The sequence below is a fragment of the Natator depressus genome, chromosome 7 (genome assembly GCF_965152275.1).
Source record: "Natator depressus isolate rNatDep1 chromosome 7, rNatDep2.hap1, whole genome shotgun sequence".
NCBI lineage: Eukaryota > Metazoa > Chordata > Testudines > Cheloniidae > Natator > Natator depressus.
In genome coordinates this window covers 83,294,471-83,308,593 of record NC_134240.1, presented here as the reverse complement: position 1 = coordinate 83,308,593, position 14,123 = coordinate 83,294,471, and the positions used below count along the sequence as shown (strand labels likewise).

Genomic DNA, 14,123 nt, shown 5'->3' with positions numbered 1-14,123 from the left:
CCGACCCATCCAACCACCCCCACTCCTTGTCCCCTGACCACGCTGTCACCAGACACCTGTTCCTAACTGCCCTCCCCCAGGACCTGACCCCCCCCCCCCCCCAGCCCCAGGATCCAACCCTCCACTCCCTGTCTCCTGACCGCCTCTGCCCCCTTATCCAACCCTCCCCTCTCCCCGCTCCCTTACCATGCCACTCAGAGCGGCAGGACAGGCTTACTGGAAAGCGTGAGAGGTGTAAGCGTAAGCCGCACTGCCCATGTGGTGGCATGACTGCGGGGAAGGGAGGGACAATGGGGCGGGGGCTAGCTCCCTGGCCAGGAGCTCAGGGGCCAGGCAGGACAGTCCCGTGGGCTGTAGTTTGCCCTTCTCTGTTTTCGGGGAAGTCTATGCTGGAATAAAAGACTCTTCCCCCACTCACAGGGTCCCAGAGCTCGGGCAGCAGCACCTGAACGCAAATGTCTACACAGCAGTTTTGCAGCCCTGCAGCCTGAGCCCCACCAGCCTGAGTCAGCTGAGCCGGGCCAGCCATGGGATTTAATTGCTGTGTAGACATACCCGTAGAGTCCAACTGCTTTCATCCCACTTTGGCTTAAAGGCAGTGTGCCTTTATACTTAACACTGCACTATGCTCTTTTACATGTTCTCCTGTTTTTCAAAGTCCTACCCCACCTACGGTACAATCTTGAATACTGACTCTTCAAACCCTGTGAGCCAAAGCTACCTTTCCCTACTTAGAATTGTTAGATATTTATTACTACTAGCTTTACCAGCTCCATTTCATGGATGTCCCCCTCTGGAGCCTGTTTTTTGTAGTTTTTTGACCACTTCACTTTGAGGCACATGCAACTGCTCCAGAAGTTATTTATGCCTCAGGAAGGCTTCCCCATGTAATGACCTGGAGACGTGTGGAGTGAATTATATGGGGAATGGGAGGAGAGAGTAAATATGAATAACTTGCTTAGTTTTTTCAACTTAGTTTCTTCAGTCAAAACTATGCAGTGAATGGTCCCTTCAAACTGACAACTGGTATGTTATAAGAACTTTTATTGCAAACACTTAAATATTTTCAGCTGACATTCCTGGCTCCCATCTCTGTAATATGGCCAGTTGCAACACAGGTAACCCCACATACTTGCTATAATACTATTTGAGCAAAGCTTACAAATGTAACCAAACTGCACATCCCAGATACTGGTCTGCTAACAGAAGAGACCAGGGGACATAGGCTTAACTGTAGACAAAACAGTATAATTGTAAAGTAAGAAGCAAGCACACAACTGTCTGGGTAACAATAAACTCAAACTGCTTGCACTGTATAATATTACTTTCTTCCGCTAAAGGCCAGATATGCCAAAAGTGCCAGAGGTCAAGCAATTTTACACTGGTACTCACTGGACTAAAAAAGAAGGCAACTTTCCTCCTGGTAACTGAGAAGTAGGAGGTATTTTTACGCTAGGGCAGCTTATTCCCTCTGAAACTTTGAGCTGTGGTGGAAGAGGAGCTGAGCTGAGCATAGCATTGTCTTCTGCTTGGATCGGGAACTGCGTGGAACCGGCAAATGGTTCTAACTACATTTTTAAGAATGAGAGAGGAGACGGTGGCTGCTCAGCCAATTCAGGCTTATGTACGCCCAGCCTCGTTCAAGACAGAGAAGCTGCAACTTGCTCTATGAAACTGGCCAAATTGATATCCCGCTCGGATAAGCCTGCACATTCGTGTGTGCTCAGGATAATGTGAACCTAAAACAAAACAAAAAAACTTGCAGTTGGTGGAAAGAGCAGCTATATTCTAAACTTGTTACAACATTTGTAAATGGTGGTCTGTCTGAAGTAGTGTTCGTTACTTTTTCCCCAGCAGTACCCATAAAATCTCTAATAGTGGGACAGCAGAAACGAGATGGGTGCAAATTTCATGGCACTCCAACTTTTGTGAGTTGGATGAACTACTAGAGCTTCATTGTGACGCTACAATACTATTACTGAGGCTAGGCATGATTTATACAATGGTCTGACATAGTGAGGCAAGACATTTTTGTACTACATGTAAACAACCTCCTCCCTCTTAACAGAAGGAACTGCTAAGTGTTATTTATTTGTGTTATCATAGCACCTAGGGGCCTGAGTCATGGCCCAGCATCCCATTGTCCTAAGCGCCCTACAAACAGAAAACATTATACTGTTTATCCATTGTTTAAACCTGAAACACCTTCCATGTTAAGAGATCTAATCGCTCACTGCTATCCTTTACCTTGCTGTAAACATTGAACCATTCAGGGTGGTGGTCCAGTTTTTCTGCTTGCAAAGCTACTCTGGTCATGAACCCAAAGGCCTGCCCAGAAGGAACAAAAGATAAGTTAGTTGTAAGCCAACTCTAGTGTTGGCTCACACTTATTTATGGTTGGCATGTCCTTGATGGAATTAACTTCCTTTCCTTTTTGGGAATCGAGGTAAACACAAAACTTGCCTAATGCTACATTGCCTTTGCCTAAGATTTCCACAGATGTCCACCTGTTTGTGTGGGAAAAGTTCTGCAAAAAACACTGGCTGACTGGTTGAGTAGTTGGATGTCTTCAATAATCGATGCTGTAGCTCAGCCAGAAGCTTATGAACTGGATGCAGGAATTACTGGGTTAGATTCTATGGCCTGTGTTATGCAAGTGTTCAGAACAGATGAGAATGGTCCTTTCTGGTTTAAACATCTATGAACAGAGGGAAACAGTTTAAATAAAATTAAGCATTAACTTTCTGGGTGGGATCCCTAAACTGAAATGCAGACCACTTGCAGTATGGACGTAGGTGTCAGTTTCTGTACCCGACTGAAGTCCTTGAAATGGAACTCTTTGAAGATGGCATCTCTCCCTTCCACCTCATTCCACCCTACAGCTTTCAGGTTTGGCAACAGTTGCTCCCTCTCATCAGTGCTCAACCTGTGGGCTTTTCCTGCCTAGGAGAGAAATAAAAAGTAGAAGAATGGACCAAGAAGACACCGGCTATTGACATTTGCTTGAGCAGAGGTAAGACTTCCTTTCCCAGAGTAAATAGAAAGTAGGCGCTCAAATCAGCGAGGCACAGATAATGTATACATGCAGTGAGGCTTTCCTGACTTCCGTCATGAGCTGCAGCACCCACCTAGAAACTGTAAAATGGCTTAAGGGGCTTAAGTTATCAATGCATGTTGGTCACAACCTGCAGCACTCCTGTCATTTCAGGGCTGAGCCTGCCTTCACCGTGTACTACAACAGGAGTTCCCAAACTTGTTCCGCCACTTGTGCGGGGAAAGCCCCTGGCGGGCTGGGCCGGTTTGTTTATGGCCGCCGCTTCCAGCAGCTCCCGCTGGCCTGGAGCTGCGAACTGCGGCCACTGGGAGCCGCGATCGGCTGGACCTGCGCACGCGGCAGGTAAACAAACCGGCCCGGCCCACCAGGGGCTTTCCCCGCACAAGCGGCGGAACAAGTTTTGGGAACCCCTGTACTACAGACTGGGCTAAAATGAGTGGTGGCTGTCTGATGTGAACCATCTCTGTTATGCACTACTGAGAGGCTCCCAAACAAGTATACTTTAAACTTCAACTAATGCTAGAACTAAACTATCCAGAGGGATAGATATTTACGAGTTCTGTGTAACTGAACAGTTTTCAGAAGGGAAGAAAAGGCAGTCCAGCACTCTTCACAAAAGGATCTATCCAGACTGCAGCTTTGGTATGGAATGCCCCTTTCAAAGTTAGGGGAGGGAATCCTCAAATTAACCAAGTTTTATTTACTTTGAAAGCTGGCTGCAATATGCCATCCTACCCACACTGCAGTGTTTTCCTTCCAGGAGGGTATAGGGAAAGTTGCATGAATGGAAAAACCATTTCATGGTAACAGATTTATTGCTCTGTTAATGTTTAAGCAATTGCTTTCCCCACTCTGCTCTCCCTGGATGTCTTTGGATCCTGGGAGGAATATTTTGTGATTGGTCAGATTAAACCAGTGCTTAAACTTTTCCATATTATGCTTGTACATTACAGCAGAAATTTCAGAATGCCTCTTCCATCTAACCACTAAATAAAGGGAGGCTATTTGTGACCAACAATTGGAAGGGAAGAGTGGTTCTTTTGCATTGTCTTTCATTATTGTTGGCTGGAGCTGTTGCTGTTAGTTTTTTTTCGAATAATACGTGCTTGGGTGGAGTAATTCAGCCCAGATAAATTGGGGCATGCTCCAGTTTAATGTGAGCATAAATGGGGGTTGGCCAATAGCACCTATCCTGGGCTTATTGAAGAGGGCAGGAGCAATAGGTGAGCTGGTGTCAGAGCCAACAGTCATAGGTAGAGGATTATGCCTTATTTCAGCAACCAAATCCTTGTAGATTAGATGATGATCTGTTTTATAATGAGCCTTTTAAAAATCCTAGCTTCACTGGGGCTGAAGTTTGATGTATTTTTTTGGAATTGCATACACATTTACGTAAGATGAGGAATCTTAAATGGTGAATAGCCAGGATGCCTTGGGAGAATCTCAAACGTTTGATAGCTGCTTAAAATGGAGCATGTTGTGTGTGCTACTTTGAGCATATTATTCAAACTAAACTCCCCTCTGTCATCTTAGTCTTTGGTCAGTTACACTTGTATTTATTTTATGAATCATCTGCACAAAGAAATAGAACGCTGGCTTTCTCTGATTCAGGTAGTCTGAGGATGCAGAGCCCAAAAGGCTGGTCACTGAGCAGATACTATTTCTCTAGTGTTGTGGGTTTCTCTTTTTGTGTGTGTGTTTGGGGTTTTTTTGTGCTCCACAAGCCATTCAGTATCGATACTCTTTGAATGCCCATGTTTAAGCACACTGGACTATAATTACACATGTAGGCAAAGGCACACTATACTCCTCTGCTAGATCGGATTTATGATAAATCTACCTACTAACCAGTAATGATGAGGTACAGGTATGTGCCCTATAGTGACACCCAAACTTAAGTTCAAACCAGTGGCTGGGCTGTGGATAAACTGTATCAGAGAAAATGCAAGATGAAACACTACATTAAATGTGATGCTACTGAATTGATTTTGTAACTTCTCTTGAGATACAGATCAATGTCAGGTATCCTTTAAGGTGTGCGATTCATTCAAAATGTATTTTGTGAAAGCATTCCTTGTACCTGCCTACCAACAAGCTAATTATAAGCACCCTCCCTGCTCACAGAAGCATTACTTTTTAATGGTATCCCTGTTGCCGACTTCAGCCCTATACCCCATCTGGCTGCTTTGTTGCGTGATCTGAGTCAGAGATTTTTTTTATTTTTATTGAAGATGCAGTGTAAACACTGATCAGCACGGTAAAACCTCAGTCAATGCCCTTTGTGTGATCCTAGATAAGCTTATGCTAGGTATCTTAGCAACCAGGATAAAGCAGGGTGGAAGCTGACTTACCAGAACGCCATCAGAACCAGCACTTTCTCCTGTGCTGCACAGACACTAGCTAGAAGGGAAAAGCTGTTAACGTACCCCATATGCTGTATGTTTGTGCGTGAGGCAGGGGGAGAATCACTTTGCTTATTTCAACACTTCTTGAAATGTTTTCTGGCTGCCGGGTAATCTGCATGACAGCCTGGAGTGCTAACCTCTAGGAGTTCAAGTACGATTCCTCCAGTCTGACCTGCAACAGCTGAGGAAGAACAGTCTGGCCAGAGTGTGGCTCTGATTGGGTTATTGCTTTCCTCTTTGTTTGCTATAAACTAGCTAGACCCACCTGAATGCCTGAACAGCTGCGAACAGGTTAATAATAGTCGAGCCACTCTGTCACTATGGAGGTGCGTCAGGCTTCTAGGCAAGAATTACAGTGGGGAGGGACTGTGACGAAAGCAAGATAAGCTAGGGCTGACTAAGCAGGGTACAGTTGTACTTTCCCCTTTATTATGGGAACATGACCCTTATGGTCTCACCCATGCTTCCCCTCCCCCCCCACCCCCCCCGCCCATTTGCAATGGTCTCTTACAAAACAGCAGCTGTTGTAACAGATACTGGATCACCGTAAACTGCACTGTGGTGGCTGTAGGATGACAGGTCCTCAGTTCTGCAGGTATGTCCTTGCCCACTATACTGAAATCAACCGTGTTCCTATTCCAGTTCTTAATGAGTATTCCCTCCCCCCTTCACCTGTGACTCTGGATCCAGCTGCTTCTGCACTGAGCTTTACTTTCCTATTGAATTAAGGGTGTAATGAAGCTATGGGATTTTCTAAATCCTAGCTTCACCATTGGGAGTACCCCAGACACAATTGCATGTCCGAGTAACTCAAAGCCAGGGTGAGGGGCCATGGCAAGTTTGGGCAAAGAGGCAAAACAGTAAAGCCAGTCTCCCTCATCAAGGCTTGAACTTGCTATAGGATAAGGCATAGCCTTGTATTGGTCCCAATAATCTTTAGCTTCTGAATCCTCTTGCTGCCTCCCCTCATGACAAGTACACAAACTTGCCCTCCTCCTAGTTACCAAAGCTGCCTGAGTTCTCTAAACCCAAATGCTCCTATACAGCCTCCTCTCCCCCTTGGACAGTATTAGAAGTGTCCTAGTTTTCTGTCCTGAAGTCTGGCCCTACAAGGCTGCTTCTTTGTCAGTACTGCCAGCTAATGCCTTCCACATGCTCTCACTGGTTAAAACATGTTTCCCATTACAACTAATTTAATAAATCTTAAAATGTTTTGCTGGATTTTTCCAGCAGCCATGTTGTTTGTTCTTGTCTGAAACAGCAGACTTGCCACACAATGGTGCACAGAAACCAACTTGACTTGTCTTTGCAATTTCACGTGAACCTTAAAAAAAAAAAAAAAAAAAAACCCCCACAAAAAACGCACCAAAATCGCTGTACACAAATCCAGCAATTTCCTTTTAGAGTTTGCTTGTTGCTTATGAAAGTGAGAAGCCACTATTACTGATTAGAGATAGATATATTGCAAGCAGGGCTGCAAATGACCAACGTGACCAAAGCAGTGCATCTCAAACCTGACATGTAGCATCCTCTGCTCTTGTAGTGCTCCTCCCGTTCCCCTTAGCCCTGGTCTGCAATTTCTGTTATTCTAAGGCTGGGATCCCATGGAGCTCTGTTAATAAGATACGAGTCCAGCCTGCAGCATCCCTGCTTTAGCTGTACCAGAGCCCTGGCCCTATGCAGCTGGAAAAAAAATACAAAGGTTTTCTATGCAAGAGTCAGTGGGACTGTATATAAGCTCAGTAAGCGGTGTTATAAATCTGTACTAATGTGGTTCACAAGAGAAAGTGATTGCAGTGGATGTTGCATCTTTGATGGAGTGTTAATGGGGACTAGTCATATTTGCAACTCCCTTTGCAGAAAGGGAAGCCCAACAACACCCCCCCAGAGAGATTCCCATTGGTGAAAACCCACTTAGTACCGGAGTAGCTGCCTATAGGTTTGCCAGGGTTAGTCATTACTGAAGAATAAAGCTTAGTTCTTTTCTCCCTCCTCTTGTACAACAGAGCAGCCGGCTTAAACCTTTCTGCCTTTCCAAATAGCATAGCTGTTACTTGCAAAGCAAAGTCTGCCTTCAAAGCCGTGACTTACCATGGCTGTAGATTGCCTGTGGACTCAGTAACTGGTATTCAGATGCAGCAAATGCATGTGTGTGTATATACGAAAGACCAGATGAGCAACAGGCAGAGGCACAGCTCGTCTGAGCTCTTCTTGCAGATGGGGAGGGGGGAGAGGAGGCGTGGCAAGTGTGTTAAATCCACCCACTACAAACAGCTGCAACTGCTGCCCCGGTCCTAATGAGTTATCAATAGCAGAATCAAAGGGCAGAGAGTGCCTGTTTTCTGCTGCACTCTATCATGGACACAGCAGGACCTATTGGCTGTCTATTGTGGTATGCTAAAATTGCCCTGTGTTTTCATCCGTTTTATGTAGAAGCATCAATGGTCTGTGTCCACCTTTCCTTTCTCAGACAGAGACTAACTATTTCTGCTGTCACAGGCACCTTGCTGAAGCAAGAACAGGATAATGATTAAAACAGAAAGCTTACATGTACAGTTGCTGGCGGGGATACATTTGATTACATAAGAAGGTGGTATGACTAATCACGAGATGGTGTGATAACATCTTATTTACCCTTCCCTCCTGGGATTGCATAATACAGTTTCTGAAAATTAGCACAAATGAAAACTTCAGGGGGGACAGGTCAGATGGCAATAGGAGCCAGCCTATCCAACCTCTTTAAAAACACGTAAATAAGGGAAGAGTCTGCAGAGTTAATGGCACACATCCATAAGGCATTCACTTTCATCACCAACAGAGACTGAAATTATATGCACTCAGCTTCATCCAACTAGTGATCTGACCAGATCCTTCATGGCAACCTCAAATGCTCTTGTTTCGGCAGATCCACACACAAGAGTCTCATGGGCTGTTCATTTGGAAAGTTATTCTAACTCAATGTTGCTGAAGCCACTGAGGCTCTAATGAAATACAAATAAAAATAACAGACTTGGAGCATTACATACAGCTCTGTGTACACTTACTGCACAGTTTCTCTAAAACAACATGCTTGGACAACTTAAAACACTTCCTTTCCCCGCAAGTAAACTGTGTGTGTGTTGGAAAAAGTAGAGCTTGAGTTAATCATTACATCACCCACTCCTGAATGCAGGTATTTCTGGTGTCAAACACTTGCAGCATTATACTGGACAAAGTGATGTTATATGATGATGTAGGCAGGAAGTAAAGAATACAATATCCTATTATATGGTAGATAGAATTTATTGAAACAAAATGGAATTGTTCACACTTAGATTTGACCAAGGCTAAAATCTGACTCTTGTGAAAAATGCAAAGGAACTTCTGACAAAGATCAGTTGGAGCATCTGTGGGTATGTCAGGGTTAGTGAGACTCTCAAGTCTGCAGACTCTGAGTTTGTAAGCCCAGGGCTGGAGCATCTACATTCATTGGTGACCAAAGGTTTACAGTTTCTGGACTTGGCCCCCAAAACCTGGGCTCCAGCATCCCCATGCAGATCCAAATCAAATTACCATATCCCAGGCTTCCTAGCATCCTTTCCATCTCTGGCCGCAGTAGTCTTTGGCTCGTGGTTCAGTGTAGGAAAACTTGACTCTCCATCCCGCATGTTACAGGAAATTGTTGCAAGCTGCCAAGACATCCTGCTGAACCCTCTTGAGTCTGCACGTTCGTGGCTACCAGAGCCAGTAGCCAGTGAAGAAGTCACAACTTGGAGACCTTCTCTTGCTTGGGCTTTCCACTTCTGTTTCAGGAAATGGACAGATCATCCATGAGATGCTGGTGGACGTTCCAGTGGCCTTCTCTGATCTACCAAAGGTACCTGACAGAGGAGGAGGATAATACAGGCATGGAAGACTCTAACTGGCTGATGCTGTTTGTAACTCTTGGTATAACTGCCGATGCCCCCGATGTAGACTGGTGCTTCTGTAGCAGAGCCACAAGCACAGACTGGTGGGATCACATCATCATGTGGACCTGGGGCGACCAGCAGTGGCTCCAAAACTTTTGCATGAAGAAAGCCACATTCCTGGACCTTTGTGACCAGCTTGCCCTGACTTTCCAGCATCAGGACACACATGAGGGCAGCCGTATCGGTCCAGAAGTGGGGTGCTATCATTGTCTAGAAGTTGTCTTCCCTGGACTGTGAAGGGTGTCTTGCTAACAAGTTTGGCATTGGAAAGTCAGCTGTGGGGGAGGTTTCTCAGGCAATCGGGTGTGTGATTCCACCAAAGATGGTGGGCATAAACAATATCCTTGAAGTAACTGCTGGTTTTGAGAGAATGGGATTTCCAAACTGCACCAGAGCACCAGTACATAAACCACACATGGCACTATTCCATTGTTATACACAGGTTCATTTATGGACACCAGTGTAGGCTGCACTGGAAAAGTTCATGATGCTAGGGGCTTTCTGATGATTGGGAGTCTACATTCATAGGTGGGGACGCTTCCCACCATAGGACCTTGTCATAAACGGAGTTACTGTCCCCATTGTTATTCTGAGGGACCTCGTGTACCTCCTTTCACATTGGCTTATGAAACCATATCCTGATCTCAGAGGTGCAATTACACTCTCTGTAGGTTCAAAATGGCGCTGTTTATGGACTCATTTGGATTGGTGTCATCAGTGCCGTCTGTATTATTGTGGCTTGCTGTGCTCTTTGTGAATCCAAAAGTGAGCAATTTGCCCCTGAATGGAGCTATGACAGCAAAGGATTGCTGAACCAGTATGCTCAGCCAGAAAGTACACCTGTCATTAGGGTGACCAGATAGCATCTGTGAAAAAAACGGGACAGGGGGTGGGGGGCAATAGGCGCCTGTATAAGAATAAGTCCCCAAAAATGGGACTGTCCCTTTAAAAATGGGACATCTGGTCACCCTACCTATCATAGCTGGGACAGGATGCACCTGAGCAACATAAATTGGGGATGCTCTGTACTCCCACGTTATGGAGTTGCATGGGCCAATAGTAGAGGGAGAATACTATGTTCATGATTGTTACTGCAATGTTTACAGTAAATGGGGCCACATCATGCAATAAAATAGGTGGGGAGAGTTGATTGCCATGCATTATACCTATGGATGACATGACTGCTTATAAACATGAGTGTGTGTGTCTTGGCGGGGGCTCATTGCCATCCATTGTAGTTATGGATAACATGATCACTTATGCAGTGGGGAGGAGGACATGTGGCAAAAACTGTGGATTTACACTATTGATTGTAGATAAAAGTACTCAGAACTTGTTTGGCTATTTCTTCCCAGTTGTCCCTTACCATATGTTTCTTTATTATTTGAAATACACATTGTGATATGATGATAATAAACATCCTTTATAAAATAAGTCTTTATTTGTGAACATGGGTGTATTACAAACAAAACCCCCAATATTAAACCATTGCCAGGTAGGCCAGCTACCGTTCCCACACCAAAACATCAGTAAGAAACCAACATCAAAACCATTAATAAAACAAAGTGCATAAATCAAACATTGAAAAGTGCCCACAAATACATCCCCCTAATGTTTGCGTGCCCCTGTTCTCCTTTCTCTTCATTGCAAGTTGGTTGTAAATAGTGCCACTCCACAGGCATGAGGGCCTGCCCTGGGCTTGAGGTATGGGGTATATTTGCCCTGTCCAGCTGCTAAGTCTCCGTTGCATAGGCCACCCAACCAGGGAATTGTTCAGTGTGTTCCTGGGCTGCAGCCCATGGTGCCGTGGTTGGGAGTCAGGCCACGGTGTGGGTGCAGTAGGAGCCAGAACGCTGGCACCAGAAGCAGCTTCTCAAACAGGTCTTTCTGCTGCACTTTATCTTCTCTCTCACCCGATGTTCCTGCTCCAGAAACTGCACTACAAGCCTCCCCTCGTGTGCGGCAATTCCATCTTCTTCCTCTGCAGCCTGTTTTGTGCCTTTCCACATGCCGTGAATCCTTCTCCCTCAGGTATTGCACCTGCTTGTTGGCCCTGTCCAGAATGTCCTTCAGAAATTCAGCATGGAAACAATTCTACTTGGACCGGTTCATAACCGTTCTGAATGGAACTGCTGGAGTGTGCCGATGCTGCTGAGGTCAAAGGGCCTAAATGCAGACGTCCAACGGTGCATTAGTGTCTCAATTACTTCAAAACAGGTCTGTGCATCTGCAGACAAAAGTGCCTTGGGGAATCTCAGGGCCAAAATATGATACCATAAAACTGAGCTTCAGTGTATTCTGAGAGGATGCTTCAGTTCCCAGCAGCTCTGTGGATGAACCAGAGTTAATCACAGTGAAAAGAATGCACAAAAAATATTAAGTTTAAAATTTATTGTTGCTTTTTGTTTTAAAATTGCAGACCAGCTTTGCTGTGGGGGAGGGAATCTCTTGGCAGGGGCAAACTTATTACCAAAGCCTTCTCCATATTTTCAAAAAGAAAAGGAGTACTTGTGAGCTGTAGCTCATGAAAGCTTATGCTCAAATAAATTTGTTGGTCTCGAAGGTGCCACAAGTACTCCTTTTCTTTTTGCGAATACAGACTAACACGGCTGCTACTCTGAAACCTGTCCATATTTTCAGGCATTCCACATTCTGGAGGACATGGCCATTCAGGAACCTTAAAATTGTTATGGCACATTTTACTCCAGGCTTCCAGTGGCAAACCACCCACATGTGCCACAGAGGTTTTCAAACTTACTGTGAGTGGAGCGGGCTGGTGCCCCATAGAGGTTTTTAGTCTTTGTCTGCAGCATGAGGAACAGACCACATGCAGGTTTAAACTAATGTAAATGGTAGATTCTCTGTAACTTGAAGTTTTTAAATCATGATTTGAGGACTTCTGTAAGTCAGCCAGAGGTTGTGGGTCTATTACAGGAGTGGGTGGGTGAAGTTCTGTGGCCTGCAGTGTGCAGGAGGTCAGACTAGATGATCATGATGGTCCCTTCTGGCCTTAAAGTCTGAATCTATGAGATGGGCTTGGAAAATACACCCTTACCTGAAGTGTGACTACCTATCTGGAGTTTTTCTATGTGAAAAGTTTGTGGCTGCCAGCACCTGGGAGTGGGAAAAAAATTATGGGGAAATCAATGGGATGTTGAGTTAGTGTCCACATGGATTATTGTCTCCCTACAGCTCCTGACACAGACTGCTCTGAATACATCTATGTAGAACGCATCTACATACAAACACATGATAATACAGACTCTCAAGAAACACACAGTCATCCCCCACCCCCAGCACATTTCTGGACTACATACAACTCCCGAGCCATTCTTCAGACACTGATTTAGTCACCCTGGACTACATTTAACCTTCTTCCTTCTTTCCAACCCTCCCCCACCCCTCTTGAACAATGTACTGTTTAGAGGAGGCTCATTAATTTGTCGATTTGTACTGCATGGTGTACTAAAAGAGAAGGCAATATAAGGGTCTTACTTTTAACACCTTGGCACGTCTTTGTAAGTGAGCAAGGTGGTTTTTTGTTTTTTTTTTTTTTAAATGTTTGTTTCACTATTGTTTGTGCTTCCTGGTCTCCATTTTGAATTCCTGGGGGTGGTGAGGTGATGCTGAGACACTGGAGTGCAATCTGATATTAGCAGATTCACACTGCTATCTGTGGGTTGTAATAAATTTTGCAGTGGGTCATAAACCGGAAATCCCTCCTATATTAATTACAAATGTGGATCATGAAATTTACAAACACAGGAGAAGGTTCACACTGCTTGTAGCTCAGGGGTCAGAATAAAATGGAAGAGTTAAGGGCAGAGCAGCTGCACTTGAATCGGGTGGCTACTTCCTTTTCTTGGGAGTCAGTTGGCCAGTCTTGGGATAGAAAGGACACCATCCCATGGGATTGTGGGATAGTATTGATGGACTCTCAGGACTCAAGCCTAGGGGGCCCTGGCCCCAGCTGAGTCCACACTGCAAAATGATGACGTTTGGGCCTGAGTCCTGCAGGACTTGGCTTCAACCCCCACCCCCTGCAGCGTCCTGCAGCACAGGCCAAGAAGGCTTGCAGGCCCAAGCCAGACAGAAGTGTGTGTAGACGGAATGGGGGTTGGTCTTGAGCCTGAGGTCAGGTTTACATTACAGTGTGGATATGGCCTGTGCAACGTCTCATCCAAATGACAGCACTTCTACTGCAACAGCACTCTATTGACCCCATTGATTTAGATGGGGGGACAAAGAAATTTACTTAATCAAATTACCGCTTCCTGCACTACTCTAGGCTTTCCTTGGGGGCTTCTTGGCCAGCACTGACTAGCACTGCTTACCTTGTGGGAGCTATTCAGAAACAGGGAAACCCAATTCACGTCTATCTCAGCTCATTAAGGTGAGGTTTTTGTGGGCTGAGCAGATATTCCAAAGTGGTGCAATATGAACAAAGCAATTCATTGTTGTGTCTAGTGCTTTCAGTTGCATATGGTTCCCTTCTAATGCCATTTTCTCTTTGTCACTGCTTTGTTATAATTTAACCCTTAACCAGCGGTAGATACATGGAAGATAAGCATGTCTCAATGGGAGCAGTATGTATATAAAATCACAATGTGAATGACTGCTTAGGCACAGTAGAGGATTTGTTATAGATTTTAAAGCCAGAAGGGTCCTTTGTGATCATCTATTCTAACCTCCTGTATAACACAGGCCATAGGA

At 45.0% G+C, this 14,123-nt stretch overlaps 1 protein-coding gene across 3 annotated transcripts; it reads right to left on the bottom strand.

The window, feature by feature from the left end:
- Positions 1 to 1,074: 1,074 nt before the first annotated feature.
- Positions 1,075 to 7,689, bottom strand: PCBD1 (pterin-4 alpha-carbinolamine dehydratase 1). Of its 3 annotated transcripts, XM_074959966.1 has the most exons (4): positions 7,552 to 7,689; positions 2,812 to 2,943; positions 2,248 to 2,328; positions 1,075 to 1,739 (listed from the first exon to the last, which is right to left on the bottom strand). In XM_074959966.1, exons 1-4 carry the CDS (start codon positions 7,552 to 7,554, stop codon positions 1,641 to 1,643), a joined length of 315 nt encoding a protein of 104 aa, XP_074816067.1. In that variant the 5' UTR covers positions 7,555 to 7,689; the 3' UTR covers positions 1,075 to 1,640. The 3 variants fall into 3 exon arrangements, with proteins under 3 accessions (XP_074816067.1, XP_074816068.1, XP_074816069.1); XM_074959967.1 differs by lacking the exon at positions 2,812 to 2,943 and having other exon boundaries at positions 7,552 to 7,683; XM_074959968.1 differs by lacking the exons at positions 2,812 to 2,943; positions 7,552 to 7,689 and adding an exon at positions 2,464 to 2,802.
- Positions 7,690 to 14,123: the final 6,434 nt, after the last annotated feature.

Coding starts and splice junctions, on each gene's coding strand:
- PCBD1 (XM_074959966.1), bottom strand. Junction 2,329..2,811: donor ATTTCAAGGACTTCAGTCGG/GTACAGAAACTG, acceptor CCTTCTGGGCAG/GCCTTTGGGTTCATGACCAG. Junction 1,740..2,247: donor GGTTCAATGTTTACAGCAAG/GTAAAGGATAGC, acceptor GTTTTGTTTTAG/GTTCACATTATCCTGAGCAC.